The following is a 20,064-nucleotide window of genomic DNA, read 5'->3' on the forward strand; positions in this document are numbered from 1 at the left end:
CTCATCCCTCGCAGATCCAACCCGAATTTTGATCACTCTGCTAATCGCTTCATGCTCGCATAAGTCCCAGAGGTTGAGGTACCGAACAACGATTAAATCTTGGCCGGTTCTCCTTGCGCAATGCCTTCGACGATACTCAGCCATTGCTGCGCACTTACTCGTCCCATGTCAGTCTTCAGCGCCGCTCTCTCAAGCACTCTCTCCACAGTGCCAAATCTGGGTATCCAGGTCCTTCCTTCTCCGTTTCTGACATGGCTCAGGACCATCCATCCCTGCGTGGCCATCGCTTGACGTTGGAATCCCGTGCCGGAATACACAAGTAGTTGCCCGGTGGCAGCAACGAGCAACGTTAATGCCATGGAGAACACATTCGAGGCTGTCGTGGCCGTGGGTGTCGGATCGCGCAACACCTTCGAGCTGAGCAGCTCTGGCGCTGCATACTCTCTGGTCACCGCCGATAATGTGTTCAGTGTTGTTTCTTCTAGGTCTAGTCGCGGAGAAGATGAGAAGTCTGCACACACGGGCTCAAAAGACATTCCGGTCCCAGAGCCACGCACTCGAGACAACAGAACATTGCCGGGTTTGATGTCTCCGTGGACAACCCTTGCTTCTTCAAGAAGCCAAGGCCGACGGTGCCGAATGGCGGGGCCACGGAATTGGGCATCAGAACTAGTGACAGGGTCGTCACACGCTGCGACTGGTCAGTTTGGCGGTGCGGCTGTGGAGGTTGCACTGGCTGTGGGTGAGGATGTTGTCATTTGTCGGCGCAAAGGCGACGTATTGGACCGTATCAAGAGTGCTTTGGCACCGGTTGACCCTCAAGGGGAAATCGATGTCGTTCGATCAACAGGCACCGTTGGCAGGGATGTTACAACTATCATGAGCCTAAACCTGGAATAATCGTTACGACAGGTTGCACCTCATTCATTGGAGAGTATGTGGCACATAAATGGCGTCGGTTTGGTGACTTTGTTAGGTCTTATACTGTCCCCGATGATTCACACCATCTTCAAGGGCGCATCCACATATTCGTCTCACATACCCGATTCACCTCTATATCGAACCTTGGAACTGTCACAGGACTTAGTAATCTGGTGAATTTAGTTTAGCTAGCTCCTCTACATTTGGGTCTGCCGTTTGGGGTTCATGCACTCGATTCAACAGCCCACACGATGACACTGCCAACCTTTACCTACCAGCTCTTCCATGGAGCTCGTGTCACAACCTATCGCCACCTGCTTCATTCATGCCCAGACGAAAGGATCAGGAGAAAGAGGGATGTTGGAAACGCCGGTCTCCATGGTTGAAAATGTACGTTCAACTTTGACTAATCTTCACCTCGGTCGGGTTGCGCAGTAGGACGAAACTTCGGTCTTGGACAGTAGGCATCGATTGCACTCCCTCTGGTATGATTGGTAGCAGACAAAGCTCGACGGGCAGCCTGCGAATTAGCAAGCATAGACAAATAGTTGTGGGCAATCAACTCTGCCCGTAGAACGGCCTTAGGAGTTGAAGAGCAGCGATGATTATGCGGGCGTAAGAGCACCTACGAGGTAGAAATGATCCCGGACACGCTTTCCCCGTCGAGCAGCCGCAACCAATGAACATGAAGCTCTTGCACTTCCGGAGCCTTACTATTCGCGGCCGGGTGAAAGCATCCGGGAGAAAGCGTTGTTGACACCCGCGAGTCAACAAACGGGACACTATTGTCATAATGGACGCCCAAGCATAGTGGATATTATTTAGTGTTTCTGGGGTCCGAGCCCTTTCCTTGCTTGGGTTGGTGTGTAACCATACCGGACCCTCACTACCAGTCAGCACATTCTCCTTTGCAGTCCTCATCTTATCCTCCTGCTGCAATTTCAGGCTGTGCATTCACAATTCCTCGTGGTTTGAGGAAACCCTCGACATCAGTCTTGGGCACAAGGATCGTTTCCTGCTCAACTACCCGATACAAGCCTCGAAGCTCGGGAAAGACGTCGGCAAAGTTTTGGCTGGACCAATTGGAAAGATCACAAATGTGGTTCGCGAACTCGTCAGAAACAGTCATTACCCGCGTCTCCGATTCCATGTCGATGGCCTCATCAAGCCTTCATTCCCAGTTGACACTGCATCCGAGCGTTTGGATCGCCACGATATAGTCCCGCATGTCCAGGATCAGGCCATCGCGCATCTCGGGACTAGGAGGCAAATTGAATCAGGATCAAGAACCATCAGAATGATAGTTGAACGTACAAGATCGGCAAATCAACACCGGGATGGTGTCTAACTAGCTTTTGTACGACCGTTGGTCTCATTGTCTCGGGAAGCAGCGCATACGTGTCTTCGGAGGGTGCTATTACCCACTGGCATATTCCGTCAGCTGTGTCTCTTCCGACTCACTTTTCTTACCACAGAACTGACACGCATAAAACGGGCATAGGTGAAGATGCAGGCCAAGGCTACGTATGTATCGAAGTCCTTCAGGAGCCGCATGAATTCACATGCCCATGTCGCAGGGGTGTGCTGATCCCCAGGTTGACGTTCGCGAAGATAGAGCGCGAGGTCGACTTTTGAGGATCCTAGAACAGTTTCAAGAGACTGCCCTTCTGCCAGCTGTCGACGACCATAATCGCGAAAATCAGTGTACACAGCTGCCATTGGATATCGCTCCTCGTCGAACAACAAGGGCAGAATGAGGTACTCGGGTATCCGAAGGTTGAGTATCTGCTGTTGTTGCAACGTGATTGACCCATGACTCGTCGTGATTTCTGTCGGTGGTAATGGAATCTCGCCAAATATGCTGATGCTCTCGATGATGGGAACATGGTGGTCTCTGGAACAAAAGATTCGATGCTGGTCGCTGGCATCTAAGACGCCTGGACTGGGCATGAGCATCTCAGAAAAGGTAGGGGCAATCGAATGGTCGCTCGAACCGGCAGAACTACTTCGCACTGTTGGTGGGTCTGTCTCCATGGTGTCTCTCTCGTCTAATTGGCGGCAGATTGCACGTCGCTTTTGGAGCTCTTCTCTCTGACTCACATCGTCCTCGACCTCTCCGCGACTTGTCGTTCGAGTATGGGGCCAGGTCTGGGCTTGCAGTGTTTCGACATGCTCAGGCACCTCCAGGCCAAGTCGTTGGGCAAGCTCTCGGCTATGAGCGTCTTCTTGCAACATTCTATGCACTTCGCCATCTCCGGCGCGGATTAGCTCGAATAGACGCTGCAGCAATTTTTTCTGGAGTGTCGACTCTGTTTCGGCGCGCTCGCAATGGATCTTGCGACGCTTGTCCCGAGTTGCATCGTATACACAGTTGATCTCCAAGCGGCTGCAGTTACTGCACAGGTTGCCGCCAGAGCACTATTCGGACATAGCGTTAGCAAAGTGCCACTCAGCCAGCAGCGCATTCATCACCTTGGATCTTCGAGTTTTGCAACCGAGACAAGCCATTGAGATCTTGCTGCGTTGGGACGACTCCGAACCCTGAGCTGGAGCAGAGCCTTGGGACTCTTTTCGAGGACGAAGACCCGCCATTAGCAACAGCGGACTGAACGAGATATGTACGCCATGATCTCGAACTAGATGATTTTGATGAGCTGACGTTCATCTCCGGAGGAAATTCAAGAACCAATGGACTCTCGCCCGATCTTGAACACCGTGAGAGTTGGTCACATAAGAAGAGGAGATGCGCTCTGGTGCATGTGAACCTCTCGTGTGATATTGATTACTCCTGACAATCATGATTTCGCTACACGCAGCGGACTACTTGGGAGCTGCGTAGGAAACTCACGACAAACAAGACAAATTCTCGGTAGTCCATGTCGTCACGTGCGTAAGTCCTGTGCTACGTCCTAGACCATATCGGCAATGCATATTCGAGGTTTGGAGCAATTCAGCACGTGCAGGTGGATATACAATAATGTTCTGTGCTGCAGTGTCGACAAGAAATATAGCTGGGTCGGCTGGGTGCCCAACAGTAGTAGCAGGGGACGACACATCCAAACCCTTAGGCTTCGAAGCATTGAATCGCCTCTATCGGGGGCGTGTTCAAGCGGTCAACGATGTGTTCGGCTCTATGGTATCAATATGTCCTGTAGCGATTCCGTCTCTTCCTCCACTGATCTCAAGATCTGTGTAACACTCCGGTTCCCGATGATCTGTACACCGACCCAGCAGGAGCCTCCACTATTCTGGCACAGTCAGCAAGGCAGATGTCGGTCGCCTCTATCATTGGCTTTTGCGGAGCAGATGGGAGGGCGTGAGTGACGTAGATCCCCTTGGTGGTAACAGTTTGCATAAGTTGTTCGCTCGTATAACTCAACATGTTTGGTGGCTTCAAGGTTTCCATTGACATGAGAGATTCGACAAAAGAAAATCCACCTCTCGCACCAAACAACTGAATAGGCGACCGACCTAACAGGCTCCTGAAGACGTGAGGAGTCTGGGAATATGTCCTTAACTAGCTTTAGTCTGCTTCGCGATTCATTGATTCGCACATCAAGCTTTCACAATAGTCAATGTTCATTCATGAAATGCTTGGGAGAACTCGGCATGCCTAATATCAAGCCTTGCAATAGTCGAGGCGCCGTGACACAGGTATTACCACCGCAGGTGGCTGGGCGAACTAGAAACATCTCTCGGTGAATTTTTGGTTACGATGGAGATATTCCCTGACGTCAAGTGACTTCGCTTCAATTCAAAGACTGTACGAGAAGGATGTCAGCTTGCCATAATGGCACGAGGAATGCTGAAGCGTGGCTCAAATTCGCTCGGTGCACACCTGGACCGGAACCTGTCGACTTGTCGAAACCGATTTGGACAGCTCGCTTGGAGGGTGCCGTTCACAGTCGCTTAAAGTGCGATTTGATTGGCGCGCATGCACCACGTCCTTCGTTCTTCAAGCACCCTCTCGCAGTCCTGCTATGAGCGATATCACCCACGGCTCAAGAGAAACACTCAATCAATAGCAGAAGGAAATTCGGGATGGACTAGAAGCAGCCCGAAAGAAGAAAGAACAAGATGATAGTCACTCACTTGTAGCCTCTGCGTCTAAAACCTCTCCATCTGCCAGTCTTGCTACCTCTCGTTTGTCTGGAACCCTGGGCTTGGGCTCACTGTCTATCGCGCCATCTACGGAAGAAGAACGCCAAGCCGAAACGGACACGTCTACCAAGTGATCAGGTGCCCTGTCCAGCTTGATCTACGGTACACCTGAAGGTCGGGCTCCTCAAAAAGCCATGGAACGATCTTTCTCCAAGTGCTAGCCCGAGGCAAATACGTCATTCAAATGTGTTTCACGACGTCAAGCCGATCGACCTGGTGAGCCATTGATATCCCAGAATGGCGAATGACCCGGAGAAGAAGGGTCCACTTGGTGGGAAGCTGGAGGACAGAAGTCGGCGAATGCGAAGCTTTCGGTAAATTGGTTCCCATGTCGAGGTGTTTGTGCGAATCCATCATCGCAGTCGATGTCTCGGAGTATCAGCGCTACCCTGGCTACCACACCTCATTGCACAGTATCCAACAATTCCGGCTTTCGAGAAGGAATTGAACTCCATGATCACGTCCAAGAAAATCGACCTCATGCAAGAATTCTCATTCTGGCCCTCCACTCCACTCGAAGAGTTGGCGGTCTATTCGAGCTTCGATCGTACACTCTGCGCCCTGGAAATCCCTTAGGATGAGACACACATAGGCGGAAAGGACTCAAGGCGCGTCGGGAAGTCATGGAAAGGGGGCGAACCTGGTTCGTACGTATTGGAGATCTGAACACTGTGCATCATCTGTGGCAGTTCGCTGATTTGGAGGAGCGAAAGCTGAGACGAGAGATGTCGTGGGGCATTGAAGGCTAGGGCGATACTGTGCACAAGACAGTGCCGCTGATTCAGAGCATGAAGAGCAAGATCTGATTCCGATGCCGTGGAGTCCTGTCGGCTAAGAACATGCTGGTCTGGAGAAGTGAGACTCGGCCTCAGCAATTGGGAAACAGCTGAGACATGAGCCTATGGAGCTGTCGAGTGAGGAAGGACTGAAGTTCACTCGAGGAAACGAGCAAGCCGCAACTCGGCTATCGCAGGGCACAGCTGAGTCGATACAAAGGCCAAACGCAGACCGACTTGGGGCCACACATTTGGACAGGACGGCGTCTATGCATAAGTCTGTGGCAAAGTGACAAGATAGCTCACGGCAGACCAACTGACATAGCATTAGCAGGGGGTAGTCGCGAACAGAGAAATACTTCAAGCTCGAGAGGCATGTCGTACATTGGCACTGCAGTGACCAGACAGGGCTCCGGCTCACATATCCAAAAAGATAGTAAAGGCATGTCAAGCGTCAACTCTAGTAATACAGACACAAGTAGGAGTTACCTCCCATTCGTCCATCACACTACCATGTCTCGCCTTGCGGAGAAAGACTCCAGGATCGCTGGGTCTCCAAGTTGTCCGACTGCCTCGTCCGGACGCGAGCTTGCTAGATGAAGCAGTAACCGCGGCGGACAACCTTCATTTCAGAGACTTTGCATGAAAAACGTCGTCTTGACCCTGAGTGGCGGGGGCGAATGCGTGAGATGTATGTATCACGAAGGGTCGGTTATAGCAGGCTGGGGGTTGGTAGCCAGAAAGGGGGGCGGCTCTTTTTCCCGGGCTTGGCAGATGGTTAGTCAGCGACCTTCATCGTTGCATTGTCGGTCGACTGTCCAAGTCGTTAGATGCTCACCTCTGTCTTCCATAAGCAAGCAACATTCAGACTTGGGAGCTCGGTTTCTGCTAATTACACACTTATACCGACGAAGATGCTGTCATGTTCTTTCGAGCATACTGTCGTGGATAGGGTATGTTTCGGAAGCCCTAAGCTCTTGCTCCTTTGCCCTTGCTTCATGAAAGACGCGGACAGAGGAGTTTGAGCATATGCATTGCAGCAACTTTGGTTTGCTCTCTTCTTGAAAGCTTTCGTGTCTTGTGTCCCTCCACGGCATGCGTGGATTGCTTTCTTCCACCTTCAGAGAGTCTGCCACAAACGACACACAGACGAGCCACAACCCTTCCGCTCAGCTTCTGTGTCTTCCTTCCCATCTGACTCTGAACTCTCTCATGTCTTCTCTTATCGAACGGCTTGGTTCTAAGCACCTTGGGACTTGAACGACTTCGAGGAGAGTTTGCAACACGAACGAACAAATTAGATGAGGACCAGAACACAATAGCCTCGTATAAGAGGTGTGGTGCCCCGCTTTAACTACCCGAATTCAGAATATCGATCGATCTGGACCTTGATAATCAAAAGAGAACGTCACGAAATGTGAGCCAGTATCACTCTTTCTTTTGTACAACCTCATGGCCGACGCGCCGGAGGGTAGTCACTTTGGGAAAGAATCTGAGAAGAACGGTGCGTCAAATTGATTCATACTTTACTGTACTGAGCTATAAAACAGAATCGAAGGTGACCAAACCCAATCCGGTCGAGAACAACCACACAACCACACCATTACGCATGCTCACAGCCACACAACCGCACAAGCGCCAAAAAATCACCCTCACTACCACCTCACAACCACATAGCCTCACAGCCACACGAATGTCACGACCGGCGCCTACTGGAGCGCGAAGTTCGATCATCCTTGTCACAGTCGTTAACATTCTGCCAAATCTGAGACAAGATTTGAATTTTATTCTCTCTCAACCACCGTTCTGGGCGGTTTCTAGGAGGACGGAAACAGGGGATCTCAAGAAGACAGTGGTGAGAGGCTGATCCAGAATTTTCCGGCAAGGGAAGATCGACCACGGATAGTTGTAGGCACCGTAGCAAGCGTGGCAGCTTCAATCACATGGAGACGGTCCTCGAAGGCCTGTTGACGGTTCCGAAAATCAGCAGAACCACGTGCTACAGGTACGCCGGCGTAATTACGGTACCCTTACGACCGGCTTTCCTGTAACCATAGATTCTGATATGACATCCAGATCTGGGGTAACGAAGAGAACCGCGCTGAGTCTTCGAATTTCGGATTTTGGGGGGACTCGATATCTGACTGGGTTCATTGACTAATGATATTGAAGTTCTCAGAGGTCAGCAAAGCTGCTCCTCTTGTGTTCAATGTCAGGGATGAAGGAGTACCAAGGGCACTGGAGACACTAATGGCTGAGTTCGGACGTGGAACCCACTCATCGTTCTTGCATAGCACCTACAGCATTTATCTGCAGAAAATTAATTGACGTGCAGGATCTAATTGAAAGAACTCAATATTCCTCCACGCTTGCACTTCTTGTAGGTTTCTTCCGGACCTACTCCGGTATTTCGGTATGCAATTCCGCTGTGTTCGAGTAAGGGGGCGAGTTGACCACTAAATTGACTGACGCGGCCACTCGTAATGACGCACGGTGACGTCCGCTTCGATCAACACGAACTCACCATGCAAGGCAGATATTCACTAGATGTTATCGCGAAACACGCCAGGTCGTACTGATTTTTCCTTACTCCCAAGTCTTCCTCGGTCGCATGATGTTTGTGGCGACGTCCAAGAGTTAAAATGGCATGGCCTAGACTGTACCATTAGGTCGAGGTTGAGGCACTAGATATAGAGCGCCACAAGACCATATACTGTGAATGTTGCGCGGACTATTTGCTTCAAATGTGATACGGATCGGAGTGAGACGGACCAATGTTAGGGAACCTCTACTGTACTGCGGGTTGGAAGATGATAATGCCCAATTTATCTAAGGGAAACAAAATCTGCAGGGAGGGTAAAATCCTTTGCCACCAAATCAGCGGTCTCTATTTGACGACCACCTAAACCTAGGGAGAACCCCACGAATAGGACTCGGAGATACTTCCCGTTCTTGACCTGCTTTTGCGTTTCTTTGCCGTCAGCATTACTTAAGGGCCATGTGACAGTCGTCTTTCTGTATCGGAGTGTCCAAATATTTTCTTGTAGCATGTCTTATCCGTGCTCACCGTGTTGTCTTTGACAATTGCAGGAGCGATAAGATTTTCCAATAGATTTTTGCTCACCGCACGTGGCAGCCCTCCCGCCATTTCAGTCCGCCCCATGTACAACAGCTTCGTTAGGCTACTTTCGTTGAGAGAAGCATCTTGCTAGCGAATTCACCGATCCACTCAGTTATCCAGGTTCCGATATCAAGTCTCGATCACCTTGTTCTGCTCCTGGGCCCGCTACTAGAGAAGACTTCAAACCACAAACTTGACATCGAACGGCTGAGCTGGAACATAAAAACTGAGTTCCAATGTTTGTTACCAAGAATTTAAGTCAGTCGAATCGCTTTCAGTCTCAGTCTGGCAAGACAATATCATATACAAAATGGTTCGAGGATCTTAACTGGGGAAATGTGTTTTGGATTATCGTCTTTCCGCTCTTCGGCCTGGTTGCTGCAGGATTTACGCCGTTGCAGACCAAAACTGCTATATGGACCCTCATTTATCACTTTACGACCGGTCTAGGAATTACAGCAGGTTAGTATTTACGACTCTCACTTCTCCTTGATTATCATATAATGTGGTCCCTAGGATATCATAGACTATGGGCACATAGATCTTACACCGCTAGCCTCCCTCTGAAAATCTGGCTTGCTGCTGTTGGCGGTGGTGCGATGGAACACTCGATTATAAATTGGTCTCGAGATCATCGCACCCATCATCGCTATACAGACACGGTTAAAGATCCTTACTCGGTCCAAACGGGCTTATTCTATGCCCATATCGGATGGTTGATATTCAGACGAGATTCCAATTGTCAGGGTGATGCTGACATCTCCGACTTGGTGAACGAACCAATTGTGGTCTGGCAGCATGACCACTACACAGTAATTGCTATGTCGATGGCCTACATCCTCCCTTGCTGTATCGGCGGTCTGTGGGGTGACTGGTGGGGCGGTTTTATTTACGCTGGCATCATACGCGCATTCCTGGTACAGCAATCGACCTTCTGTGTGAACTCTATCGCGCACTGGTTAGGAGATCACACATATGACGACCGAAATTCTCCAAGGGACCACGTGTTTACTGCTCTAATCACTCTCGGGGAAGGATATCATAATTTCCATCACGAATTCCCGTCCGATTATCGGAATGCGATCGCCTGGTATCAATACGACCCCACTAAATGGATGATCTGGCTGTGGAAGCAAGTAGGACTTGCACATAATCTCAAGTTATTCTGTCCAAACGAGATTGAAAAGGGTAGACTTCAGCAGCAGCAAAAGAAGCTTGACCTGACACTGGCCGAACTGCAATCAACTAAGCTTCAGCTACTACCTGTAATGGAATGGAATGAATATCAAGACGAAGTCCTCAAAGGCCGCTCTTGGCTCACTATAGCGGGCTTGGTGTATGATGTTGGTAGATTTGGGGAGGAACATCCAGGCGGGAAATCTATGATTTACAGTGGCATTGGGAAGGACGCTACTGCTATGTTTCACGGCGGTGTTTACAATCGTAAGCTATCACCTTTGACAGCTCGTTCGGGGAGTCCACTGACAATTTCACAGACTCAAATGCTGCCCACCATCTTCTCGCCACTATGCATGTTGGCATTATCCGTGGCGGTGGTGAGGTCGAGATCTTGAAACGTCACGGGAAACGTGGAGCTTTTCTGGAATGACATAGATACACAGCAATTGATGTACTATTAAAAGGCGCTGGTAAGTAGCAGGAGCATTACCCAATATGCCTTGTTACGACTAATACCAGGTCAGTAGAATCCCTGCCGCTGATTATGGCGTTCTGTCTACCTATCCGCAAGTATCTGAACTACTCGTTGCCACATTGCGTTTCCACTTCCCTATTTAGTCATTCAAAGTTCTCATATGCAACGGCAGAAATTAAGGGCATCGCCAGTCAATATCTGGGCGGAGGATCCTATCCATCACGATTCTTTCACCCACACCTCTCTTTGCATTCTATCTACCTTCAATCCACTTCTTCCGCAATTAGCGCTCCTCTAAGTCGTTCAGAATCAGGCCTGGAACCTCGGACTTTCTTGAACAGCATCATCTCTAGGGCGATACCTGGTCCGAATGCGCAACCCGCGACGTGATCCTTACCTGCACCATTAATGAGCAGTCAATGGAGAACGCTGAAAATGGTAGCACTGGAGCTGTTCCCATGCGTTATGTATACTTCGTAGCTGGCCCGCAAGTTTTCTTCCGTCAAGTTCGTGGATTTTTGCACTCCACTTATGACAGTCGTACCTCCAGGATCCAGCGCCCAGTCGGAGTCTGCCGCGCGAGTCTCTTTAATGTCAATTGCGCTCTCTAACGAGGAGATCATATCTTGAAAGACTGTTGGCACAGCTGCTGAAGCAATCTCCGGTACGCTCTGAGTCAGAACGACTTTCCATCCTGGCAGCCGCTTAGGAATAAATGATCGAATGTTACGGATAGCAAAGCGTACCGAAGGGGTCAATGTTGAAACCAAGCTCCTTCGTTGTGCCCTCAATAACCCTGTGTTCCCAACCCAATAACTCTAAGAGAGGATCCTTGCCAGAGCCATTACCAAACCCATTTCCCAGCACGACCGCCGAAGCACAGTCACTAAAAAGTGTGACTCCAATTCTAACGTCTTGATCCCTGTTAATCGAGTCAAGCTCAGACCTAACAAACACACTCGAGATCTCGCAGGCTGACACCAGGATGCGGGCAGGTTTACAAAGGAAGCGCGACCCGAGAGCAATATTAGCTGCGGTGCGTAATGCTGCAAGGCCGCCCGAACAATCGACCCCGTGGAGTAAGACTTTCTCGATACTCGAGTCCAAACCGAGCGCTTTCACCACAAAGTGGTCAAATCCCGGGTTAGCTGAGTTTGTACATGTCGTGGAGACCATGTGCGTAATCTCCGAGATGTCGCATCCCCACTGCTCCAGCGCCTTTTGGCAAGCGGCAACAGATAATCTGACGCCATAGTCCAAGAAGATGTCACACAGTTCCGCAATCGAGGGGTGGTGTTGGTCCATTAGCAATGGGATGATCGATTGTTCCTATTGCTGACCTCGTCTCAATTCCAGTGTACTCGTCAATTGATAAGATTTTCTGCAGGCTGTTTCAAGAGTGTTAGCATACGGAACAAGCAAGTAACCCTTCAGTCGCTCTCACGCAGGCGAGCGAGGGTAGAACCTCCTTGCCAAAGTTGCCAGATCTCCAGACTTGATGTCGTGGGGCGGACACTGAACTCCAATACCGAGGATATGAAGGTTTGGCCGCACGAACGTTGTTGAATTATTGTTGGAATTAATTATAGCTGACATATCTATCACGCAAGAAACATTTAATTTAGGGAGTGAGTAGATGAATAACTACAGGCAGACTAGATTCTCAGCATTAGAAGCTACGTACAAAGCTAGGCGTAAGCTTCCGTCCCCAACCGGGTGTTGCCGATCAGGCTGGTGGTCTCACCGAGACCTGAAAAGCAAGAAAAGGCTGAAATTTCTGTTACCTCTAAACAAGCCGGTTTTTTTCGTCTTCCACCAACGGCGAGGCCCCTGTTCCTCTGGGGGCGATTGAGGCTCATATTCCAGGAGAACGTGCTTCAGCCACGTGTCGCACGTTTGCATTCATCGCCCTGACAGCCCGTTCACTCTTAATGCACCTCCAGTAGAGATCGTGCAAGTCTGGCATGTAGGACAACGCCGTTATACACAATACTGTGTCGTCAAGACTGCCACAGCTGTGCTACAGAATGAAGAAGCCACCTTCCCTCCTCACCCTCATACATATCGCAATATTGCGTGAAAGCCCAGACCTTAGACAGGAAGGTCGGACGAGGAAGGCATTTAACTGTCGATGGCAACGCTAGATCCCAGCCACATTGCCTGGACATGAACAACCACGCTGGTGGTCTACTTTCCCAGCGCAATCCATGGTCTGGACGTACGTCCGCAAGCCGATTTTGCTTGTCCGAGACCTTCTTCGTCTTCAGCCGGTTACATTCGCACAGACATCTCAAGACTCGTACGCGACGGTTCTAATTTGCCCTGCAAATCACCTTGTGCTTTTTCCAATCGGTACGTTGACACTCCCGAAAGTAGTGTTTGGCTTGCTGACAACGCGCGCAATTTAGCAGGCCAGACCCATTCACTGCTGTGTCTCTACCACATGATAAGCATGCCTTTGCCTTGTTTTCCCGCGCCTCTTTCTCAAGCTCGTCAGAGTCGGAACCACCTTCGAACATCGCGGCAGAGAAACATGAGGAGATCGCCGCTCTAACTGTGTATTTGGCTACTTTGCGCCAGTTCGGGATACTCGTAACAAAGCCAGAAGGTATTGAACCGTCCCCACAAGAGCACAATAGCTTTTGGCCCTTTTCGACGGAGAGCTGTACTCGTCGCTCGGCCAGATACTCGCACTCAGCGTTGTGAGACCAGTTCCTGGTACGCTCGACAAGCCCGGGTAATACCTGCTTCCAGACACGCATCTCGGCTTCCGTGGCACGGATCTGACAAAAGCCACCGTTTTTGGTCAACGATCCCAGAAATAAGGCGATTCGGGGTATCAGGGTGTCTTGCAGTGGCAGCACTGCCGTGTCAAGCACGACTGTGCGGTTCGAAAGATCGAGTCGAAGTGAGGACACAAAGAACGAGATATGCACGCCACCATCTGTCGGGCAGGTTATCCCAAACACACTAGCACGTGGGCCTTGCAGTCCACTGTAGTGTATGAACAAGGAGAACAAAGAGTCTTTAAACTCTACCCGTGTTCGCTCCCCTAAGGGAGCCTGCAGCTGCGGATTGCTGCGGAGTGATCTCTCGCTCCCACTGAACATCATCGATGTATGTGTGGTAAGCCAATCGAGGCGTTCTTGCTGTCTCAAGTCCAGAACTGGCAGCGAGTCGAGCTTCAGATACGGTATGTTCCAAGCTGTGACGATGTCCGCGTCGAGAAGGACGGGGTACATAAAAGAGCAGAATGAGGACCAGTCGGCGCCATCGGCAACCGAACAAATCAATTCGATATAGGAAGACTTCCGAGCGATTTTGATCTTGAGTCCTGACTCCAGTACAGGGATTGGGAAGTCTACCGTGAATTTCAATCCCGGTTGAGGATTGCTGGTGAAGTTGAACGGCGTTTCCAAGACTGAGCTGACGTGCCCACCCGCTTGGAGTGTATTTTTGTAATTGGTGGAAATGATGTCCACACGACCAGCTAGGGACACGAGCGTAGCTGTCCTCGAGTCGACGGAAGCAGTGATGGTCGTGTTTGCAAGTAAGTCTATGCTGGTAGGAGGCGAAGCATTGTAGGCAGCAGGCCTACAGATAGAGAGGGTGCCGGACTAGTGGGGCAAATTTTTGCTGATGTAGACATGCTCGGCATCTGAAAGGGCGGTTCGGTAAACAATGAGCTGAAGACCAAGATTGTCGATAAATGCTTCGGTACTCTGGGGAGTACTCTGAATACAAAATTCCACAGGAGCCATTCGTGGTTGTAAGAGGAGCATCCACGTGGGAGCATAGAATGACACCAACAATGGCGACGTTCCACTCCATGCGTACTTGTCCTCAATGATGCCCACTTCGAATGAAGAACTGAATGCAGTGCCATGGCTTTCTACCTAGCCGAATCCCATTTGGATCGCTCCGAAAATATTCTGCCATGGTCGTGCGGTGGAGGAGCCTTGTCAAGTAAATATGGTAGAGGATCGTCGCGAGGCTGGTGGGGTCGAAATGGATTCGCTCTGGAGCTTTCCTTTGTGTCAAGCCGTCGTACATGCATATTGGCCGCTTCTATGCAATCCTGGCAAACAGTTGCCCACACTCGGACGGCTTCGCTCCTGAAGTTACAACCGCTGCATCGAGGAGGAGTTCATCGCTGGTGGAGAGCGCTGACGTGTTCGTCACAAAATCCGCGGGTCAAACCAAGCAGCATCGAGACTCTCGGCAAAGGGCCACAAAGGAGGCCGTCAAATAAGCTGCTATACGTGCTGTCCGACCGAACAAGCTTTTCGGTGTGGAGAGTGGCGGAGTTGTCGTGTGCCAGAAGTGGCGCGGCTGCGAGAAGTAAATTGAGAGCCCCCACGTGAGTCGATAAGGTTCGAGGTATCGATGATGGTGAAGGTAAGCGGACCGGCCTCGCATCCAGCGTAGTTCCCCCGGTCAAGTGCCAAGGGCTCGAAATGAAAACGATCGCGATATAAATGTGCAGATGAAGTTGATTGTGCGTTATTCAGATACTGTAGACAATGGGAGACGGCCAGAGCATCACCTACAAAAAATCGCAGTTTGACAGGATGCGCGTGATTCCTGAATGAGGTCGTCCACGAACGAAATTCAGTCTTCGCCGCCTCGACCACATGCTCCTGAGGAGTTAAACCTGCCGGGGATAGAAAAAGGGCGATGGTGGTGCTAATGGCACGTAGACAGTGGCTAAGTAGAAGCCCAGCAGCGGATGGGTCCCATAATACATGAGAACGTTGTCATCCAGAGAAACGAACATTGGGTTGGCATGTAGCGAGTGACTGGGTTGACCGATTGAGATCGGTAGAGCCGTACTGCCAGTAGTGCTTATGCATGGTGTCCAGGTCGGTAATTGAGCGTAGAGGCGCAGGAGACGAAGATCAGAACCCGGTGAGATTCATACCCTCTCCTAGCCGGACCTTATGTTGATTTTGATTTCCGGATGCAGGCGTCGAGATGTTCTTTAAAGCGGGAGATTTCGTTTCCCTTTCTTTCAAACCCGTAGAACTTCCACATCTCCCGGACCTTTTCGAGAGATCCATGGTCGCAGAGTTTGATCAGCCTGCCATACTTGCTCTCGTGCCAGGTTCCCAGAGAAACAGCTAGAGCGTATAGCTTCCGTGCCTGGTTTTGTAGCAGATGAAGTGAATTTTCGTCAATCCGGAAGTGGTAGTAGATGTTCCAATGGAGGGAATTCCTCGTGCCATCGATGTCGTCAATGATCAGTGAGAGTAGAAGTATGTTACGGGCTTTTGGTTCTGGTCAGCAAGTAGCTTGGATTGGAAGATGAACGTACCGATGATAGCTTTATCCACATCACAAAACGTAAAGTCCAGCGTTCGATCTTGCTTGTCAGCAAATCTTGCCGACACATAGCGAAAAGTATGAACCCTACCATCCGTATGAATTGTGAACATAATATGACGGATGTCCCTACTGCCGAGGAGGAGGACATCTGCCGGTTTCTCCGGGGGTAGATTTTGAGTTAGAGAAACGGCCGGGGATTCCCAAGAGGAAAGAAGAACGTGGCAGTGTTGGCAACCTGGGAAGTAAGCATGTCGCCGTTATTGACGAAACCTTGAATGATCGCTGACCGTCAGAATTGTCGCTCTCGATCGTGCGAGAGAAAGATGAGCAGACCAACGTCAAGGCGGGAATCATGTCCTTGTACTTAGTGCCGACGACGTTCGAACATGCCAGGAGCAAAAAGAATGTCTATACGCCATTTCTGCTTGATGCGATAGGGATAATCGGTCGAATTGCCACCTGGTCAGTCCTGTAAGGAGCAAAATTTTACTCGTAGCTTTTGATCCTGCTGACGATATCGCACATAGGCGCAACGATCAATGGCACCGACAATGCCAAACCGGTCAAGAGTGTACGGTCCGCATTCTATCTGATCATTGGGAATGGTTGAGATGGTCACTTTCAGAGTACTAGGATTCTGGTACCGCACTGGTCAGATACTCCGGTCTCAAAGTGTTGAGGAAGCCGTCTCAGAAGGGAATGGGGGTCACCCATATCCTGATATTGGCATTGCGGTTACCAAAAAGTCCAAAAAGAGAAGATATATCAGCAAAGAGTTCCTCGCAAGCTGAAGGTCGTGGCCATTGACGTGAGAAAACCGATCAAGATAAGCTAGAAGAGGCGGAAGGATGTATCAGCAGGCACTGCGCGGGTGTGAAAAGGTGCAACCTTTGTTCACACGTACCTTCTGGACAGGCTCGAGGAGGTAAGCGATTGGAATTCTATCAACGAGGACTCGTCGGACTTCAGACCGTTCTCGGTCTATCTCACGAGCGATGTCAGCAACTTAAGATTGCCATTGATTCAATACATCCACAGCAAATTGCGAACTGCATCCTCGTTCAATATATAAGGGGTTTCGAGCGGTACGCAGGATGAATCCTGGAGATCTCCATTGGCTGCCACTCCAGCCAGAGGAACTATCGGCCACGGCTCCGGTCGAGCCATTGCCTCACCGTCCTGGTAAGCGCAACCAGCAGAGCTCGCCCGTCCAGACCATACGCCCTGAAGTGATCATGATTGACAGCGACTTGTCTGACGGCCCCAGCACTTGAGGTGTCATGGAGTCGGTCACGCCTTTCAGTCTCACGCCTCTCACCCTTCACGATGACGAATGGGCGCCGTCGGTGTCGTCACAGTGCGTGTCTCACACCCATTTCAAGTCTACACAACATACACTGACACTGCCTCTCTGGAAACGGAGCACAATGGAAGCGTCAGAGTCTTGTTCTTCAAAGCTGATTTCAAATCATCTTCGCAGGTTCGTGTCTATAGCGAGTATTTTGTCTTCTGCTCGGGCACATCCAGATGCTGGCCATCCTGCCGTGCTACCATGATTGCGACGTATTTTAATGACGCTACTGGATGAGAGCATTGAATTTGATGATAATCATCGGCAGTCATTGCTCCATAGATGCAAATACTGGGTCGAGGAACGATCAAATGGACGCTGGAGCTGGTGGCCACTGTATCAGGCACAGGGAGGGGTTAACGCCGTAATTGCCGCTCCTTCTGGAAGTGTGTAGGTTGATCCCTCTTTAAAACCTGGAGCCACCCTAAAAACTCAAAAGGTAGGTACTACATGGACAGCATTGTGGTAGGAAACATTGTCGGGATATTCCCAGAACAGATGCTTCGAGGTTTAAGAGACTCCTAGAATTACGCGAGGTGCCTCTCAGCACAGATCATCTCTGCCTTGGCGGCAAAAGGGAGCGATGCAGCTGGCGGATAACTCATTCGCTTACTTCTGAATCACATTTTGGGCACCTCTCCTGGACCTCTCCGTGCTTCCTGGACGCTTGAAATCTAGAAGCACAGTCCCAGTATGGCTTTGTGTCTTGACCGGCAAAGTATCGATCTCGGTCCTCCCAGACCTGAGCGGTCAAGAACCTGCTCAAATTCGCTCCACGCTCAGTATCAATTGAAGATCGCTTCGCTTGGTTGACGGTGGCCGAGCACTGCCATGTGAAGCGGGGTAAACAACCGTGCCTTCACCAATCGGTGCTAGCTCATTCTCACAGGAATGGGTGCTGTATCGCTGGTTTATGGTCCCGGTCTGTATAAAGCGGTATGCATCTCGGCTGCGTGCCACAGAAGAAACTTCTGTAAGGGTTATATTTTGAACGCAAGCCTTCTGGACCGAGCCACAGGTCTGCAGGTGATGGTTGAGGAAGCCAGAAAACATGAGATCGTCATCGGCACAAGGTAAGGCAAACAACAATCATCACATGTCGGTTCAGTCAACTCGCAGCGGAGTGTGGACCTCGAACTCTGCTGATCGATTGAACTCTGGGAGGGGAGGGTGTAGCGTGTGATCTGTAGTTGAACCAGAGAAGAAGTTGTCGGGGGTGGCAGGTAGTCGTTCAAAGCTCATCTGAGGGAAAACAGTGAAGTTCTCCCCAGCCATCACGATTTGTTCGCTGAAGAAGGCGTCGGCGAGCGCAATGAGATGTGTCTGAATCTCCTCAGGAGATTTGCATCCTGCGCAATTGGCGTGTGCGACCAGTATGGCGTAGGTCTGCTGGATCTCATCTTTCATGCACGTGACTTGTTCTCTGAGGCAAGCGTTCTCGACCCTCTTGTCGTGTGAATCCCGCTGTAATCGCTCTGTCTTCTCCTTCTTGTTGATGCGGCATTTTGCAGCAGCGATTCTGTTCTTCTCGAGAGAATGCTTTCTCTTACTTTCTTCCGGAGTGTCGTCTTCTTTATTGAGGGTAGCTAACTTTTTCATAGACCTGCGCTTGCGCTCCGTTTTCTTAGCCGGAGCGCCAGGGACGGTTTCCGAATACCCATTTCGGAGGCTGCCTCGCTTTCGCGATTTTAATGGTTGAGCCTTTGGGAACATATTGTCTTCCTTGGAGGCTGTGCTAGCGGTAGAAGCTGATCTCGGAGGAGTCACCTGGCCGAATCGTGAGACGGCAGTCTGAGGCATTGTGGACGTGCTGGACTTGTCCAGTTCAAAACCGTCCAGGTTGATTTTAATCTCTGTTGATTTCTTCGGCTCGTTCTCGCGCTTGGTCTCCGGCCATTGAGACGGGCAGTCGTTGGGAGGGCTGGAGAAGGTGTAGTCATTGTAGACTGCGTTGGGTTTGGAGGGCGGGTCGAAGCCAAAGTCGTCATCCTTGGCAAAAGTAAAGCTGGCATTGGATGGGAAGCGAGGGTCTCGAAAATTGCAACCGTCCAGATCGTTGATGCTGGCTGTTGCTGAAGAGGCGCCAGCCGAGGACATGCTTGATTCACTGGCGAGGAGGGTCCCGTTTGCAGTTCCCCGGAGCTTCGACCGAGTTACACGCTGAAGCTCGCAACTAGGAAGTGGCGTTGATGGTGACGGCGTACGCTTCGGTTGCAGGGAATGCGGTGTACAATGCGTTTGTTGTCAGTCGTTAGATGTGTGTTGCACATCTGAGATGATTGCACAAGCGCCGCTATATGGGTGACTACATTGGATGGAGGGGCTACATCAATGTGAGATTTACCGGCCAGATTGTGGAAGCAACATCCAGGTGAGGAGAGGGGTGACTTAGGACTGCCTAGAAACAGGGAATTCGAAGGAAGGACGAAAATTGTGGAGGTGCGGTGGACGTGGCGGCCAAAGCTCGATCGAATAATTCGCTGTCCTGCTTGTGAATCCGCTCCGTGGAGAACAACTGCACTAAGCGTGGCTTGAAAGCAAGGCTCTTTGTTCTTAGTCTGGAAGCTGGTCTAAATGGAGATGTACATCCTTCGGATGCTGGTTGGGTGAGAATGAAGGCGGGACATGCCTTGACTGTTCGCGTTTTAACGAACTGGACCAATTGCACAGGAATATGGCGCTAAATCGCCTTACCCAGTTCCAACTGTCCGCCCGGATTGAGAAGCACGTTGCCTATCATCTACGATTCAGGCAC

General features: G+C 50.5%; 8 protein-coding genes across 8 annotated transcripts; 2 read left to right on the forward strand and 6 right to left on the reverse strand.

The window, feature by feature from the left end:
* Positions 1 to 92: 92 nt before the first annotated feature.
* On the reverse strand, positions 93 to 536 carry PV07_09431 (uncharacterized protein; the record flags this gene model as incomplete). The annotated part of the gene is made up of 1 exon (XM_016396691.1): positions 93 to 536. One exon carries the CDS (start codon positions 534 to 536, stop codon positions 93 to 95), a length of 444 nt encoding a protein of 147 aa, XP_016246547.1.
* A 48-nt stretch (positions 537 to 584) lies between these two features.
* On the forward strand, positions 585 to 1,034 carry PV07_09432 (uncharacterized protein; the record flags this gene model as incomplete). Its single annotated transcript, XM_016396692.1, has 1 exon — positions 585 to 1,034. A coding segment is annotated over one exon (316 nt), but the record flags the coding sequence as incomplete, so codon positions are not given.
* Positions 1,035 to 2,092: 1,058 nt separating this feature from the next.
* Positions 2,093 to 3,429, reverse strand: PV07_09433 (uncharacterized protein; the record flags this gene model as incomplete). Its single annotated transcript, XM_016396693.1, has 4 exons — positions 2,093 to 2,180; positions 2,236 to 2,345; positions 2,392 to 3,339; positions 3,394 to 3,429. The coding sequence occupies 4 exons, from the start codon at positions 3,427 to 3,429 to the stop codon at positions 2,093 to 2,095; spliced, it is 1,182 nt and encodes a 393-aa protein (XP_016246549.1).
* A 5,786-nt stretch (positions 3,430 to 9,215) lies between these two features.
* Positions 9,216 to 10,588, forward strand: PV07_09434 (uncharacterized protein; the record flags this gene model as incomplete). Its single annotated transcript, XM_016396694.1, has 3 exons — positions 9,216 to 9,441; positions 9,496 to 10,422; positions 10,476 to 10,588. The coding sequence occupies 3 exons, from the start codon at positions 9,216 to 9,218 to the stop codon at positions 10,586 to 10,588; spliced, it is 1,266 nt and encodes a 421-aa protein (XP_016246550.1).
* Positions 10,589 to 11,049: 461 nt separating this feature from the next.
* Positions 11,050 to 11,938, reverse strand: PV07_09435 (uncharacterized protein; the record flags this gene model as incomplete). Its single annotated transcript, XM_016396695.1, has 2 exons — positions 11,050 to 11,327; positions 11,380 to 11,938. 2 exons carry the CDS (start codon positions 11,936 to 11,938, stop codon positions 11,050 to 11,052), a joined length of 837 nt encoding a protein of 278 aa, XP_016246551.1.
* A 1,007-nt stretch (positions 11,939 to 12,945) lies between these two features.
* On the reverse strand, positions 12,946 to 15,269 carry PV07_09436 (uncharacterized protein; the record flags this gene model as incomplete). Its single annotated transcript, XM_016396696.1, has 2 exons — positions 12,946 to 14,227; positions 15,184 to 15,269. The coding sequence occupies 2 exons, from the start codon at positions 15,267 to 15,269 to the stop codon at positions 12,946 to 12,948; spliced, it is 1,368 nt and encodes a 455-aa protein (XP_016246552.1).
* Positions 15,270 to 15,571: 302 nt separating this feature from the next.
* On the reverse strand, positions 15,572 to 16,068 carry PV07_09437 (uncharacterized protein; the record flags this gene model as incomplete). Its single annotated transcript, XM_016396697.1, has 2 exons — positions 15,572 to 15,900; positions 15,948 to 16,068. The coding sequence occupies 2 exons, from the start codon at positions 16,066 to 16,068 to the stop codon at positions 15,572 to 15,574; spliced, it is 450 nt and encodes a 149-aa protein (XP_016246553.1).
* A 2,345-nt stretch (positions 16,069 to 18,413) lies between these two features.
* On the reverse strand, positions 18,414 to 19,406 carry PV07_09438 (uncharacterized protein; the record flags this gene model as incomplete). Its single annotated transcript, XM_016396698.1, has 1 exon — positions 18,414 to 19,406. The coding sequence occupies one exon, from the start codon at positions 19,404 to 19,406 to the stop codon at positions 18,414 to 18,416; it is 993 nt and encodes a 330-aa protein (XP_016246554.1).
* Between the last annotated feature and the right edge of the window lie 658 nt (positions 19,407 to 20,064).

Source organism: Cladophialophora immunda (genome assembly GCF_000835495.1).
Source record: "Cladophialophora immunda strain CBS 83496 unplaced genomic scaffold supercont1.5, whole genome shotgun sequence".
In the NCBI taxonomy this organism is placed as follows: Eukaryota; Fungi; Ascomycota; class Eurotiomycetes; order Chaetothyriales; family Herpotrichiellaceae; genus Cladophialophora; species Cladophialophora immunda.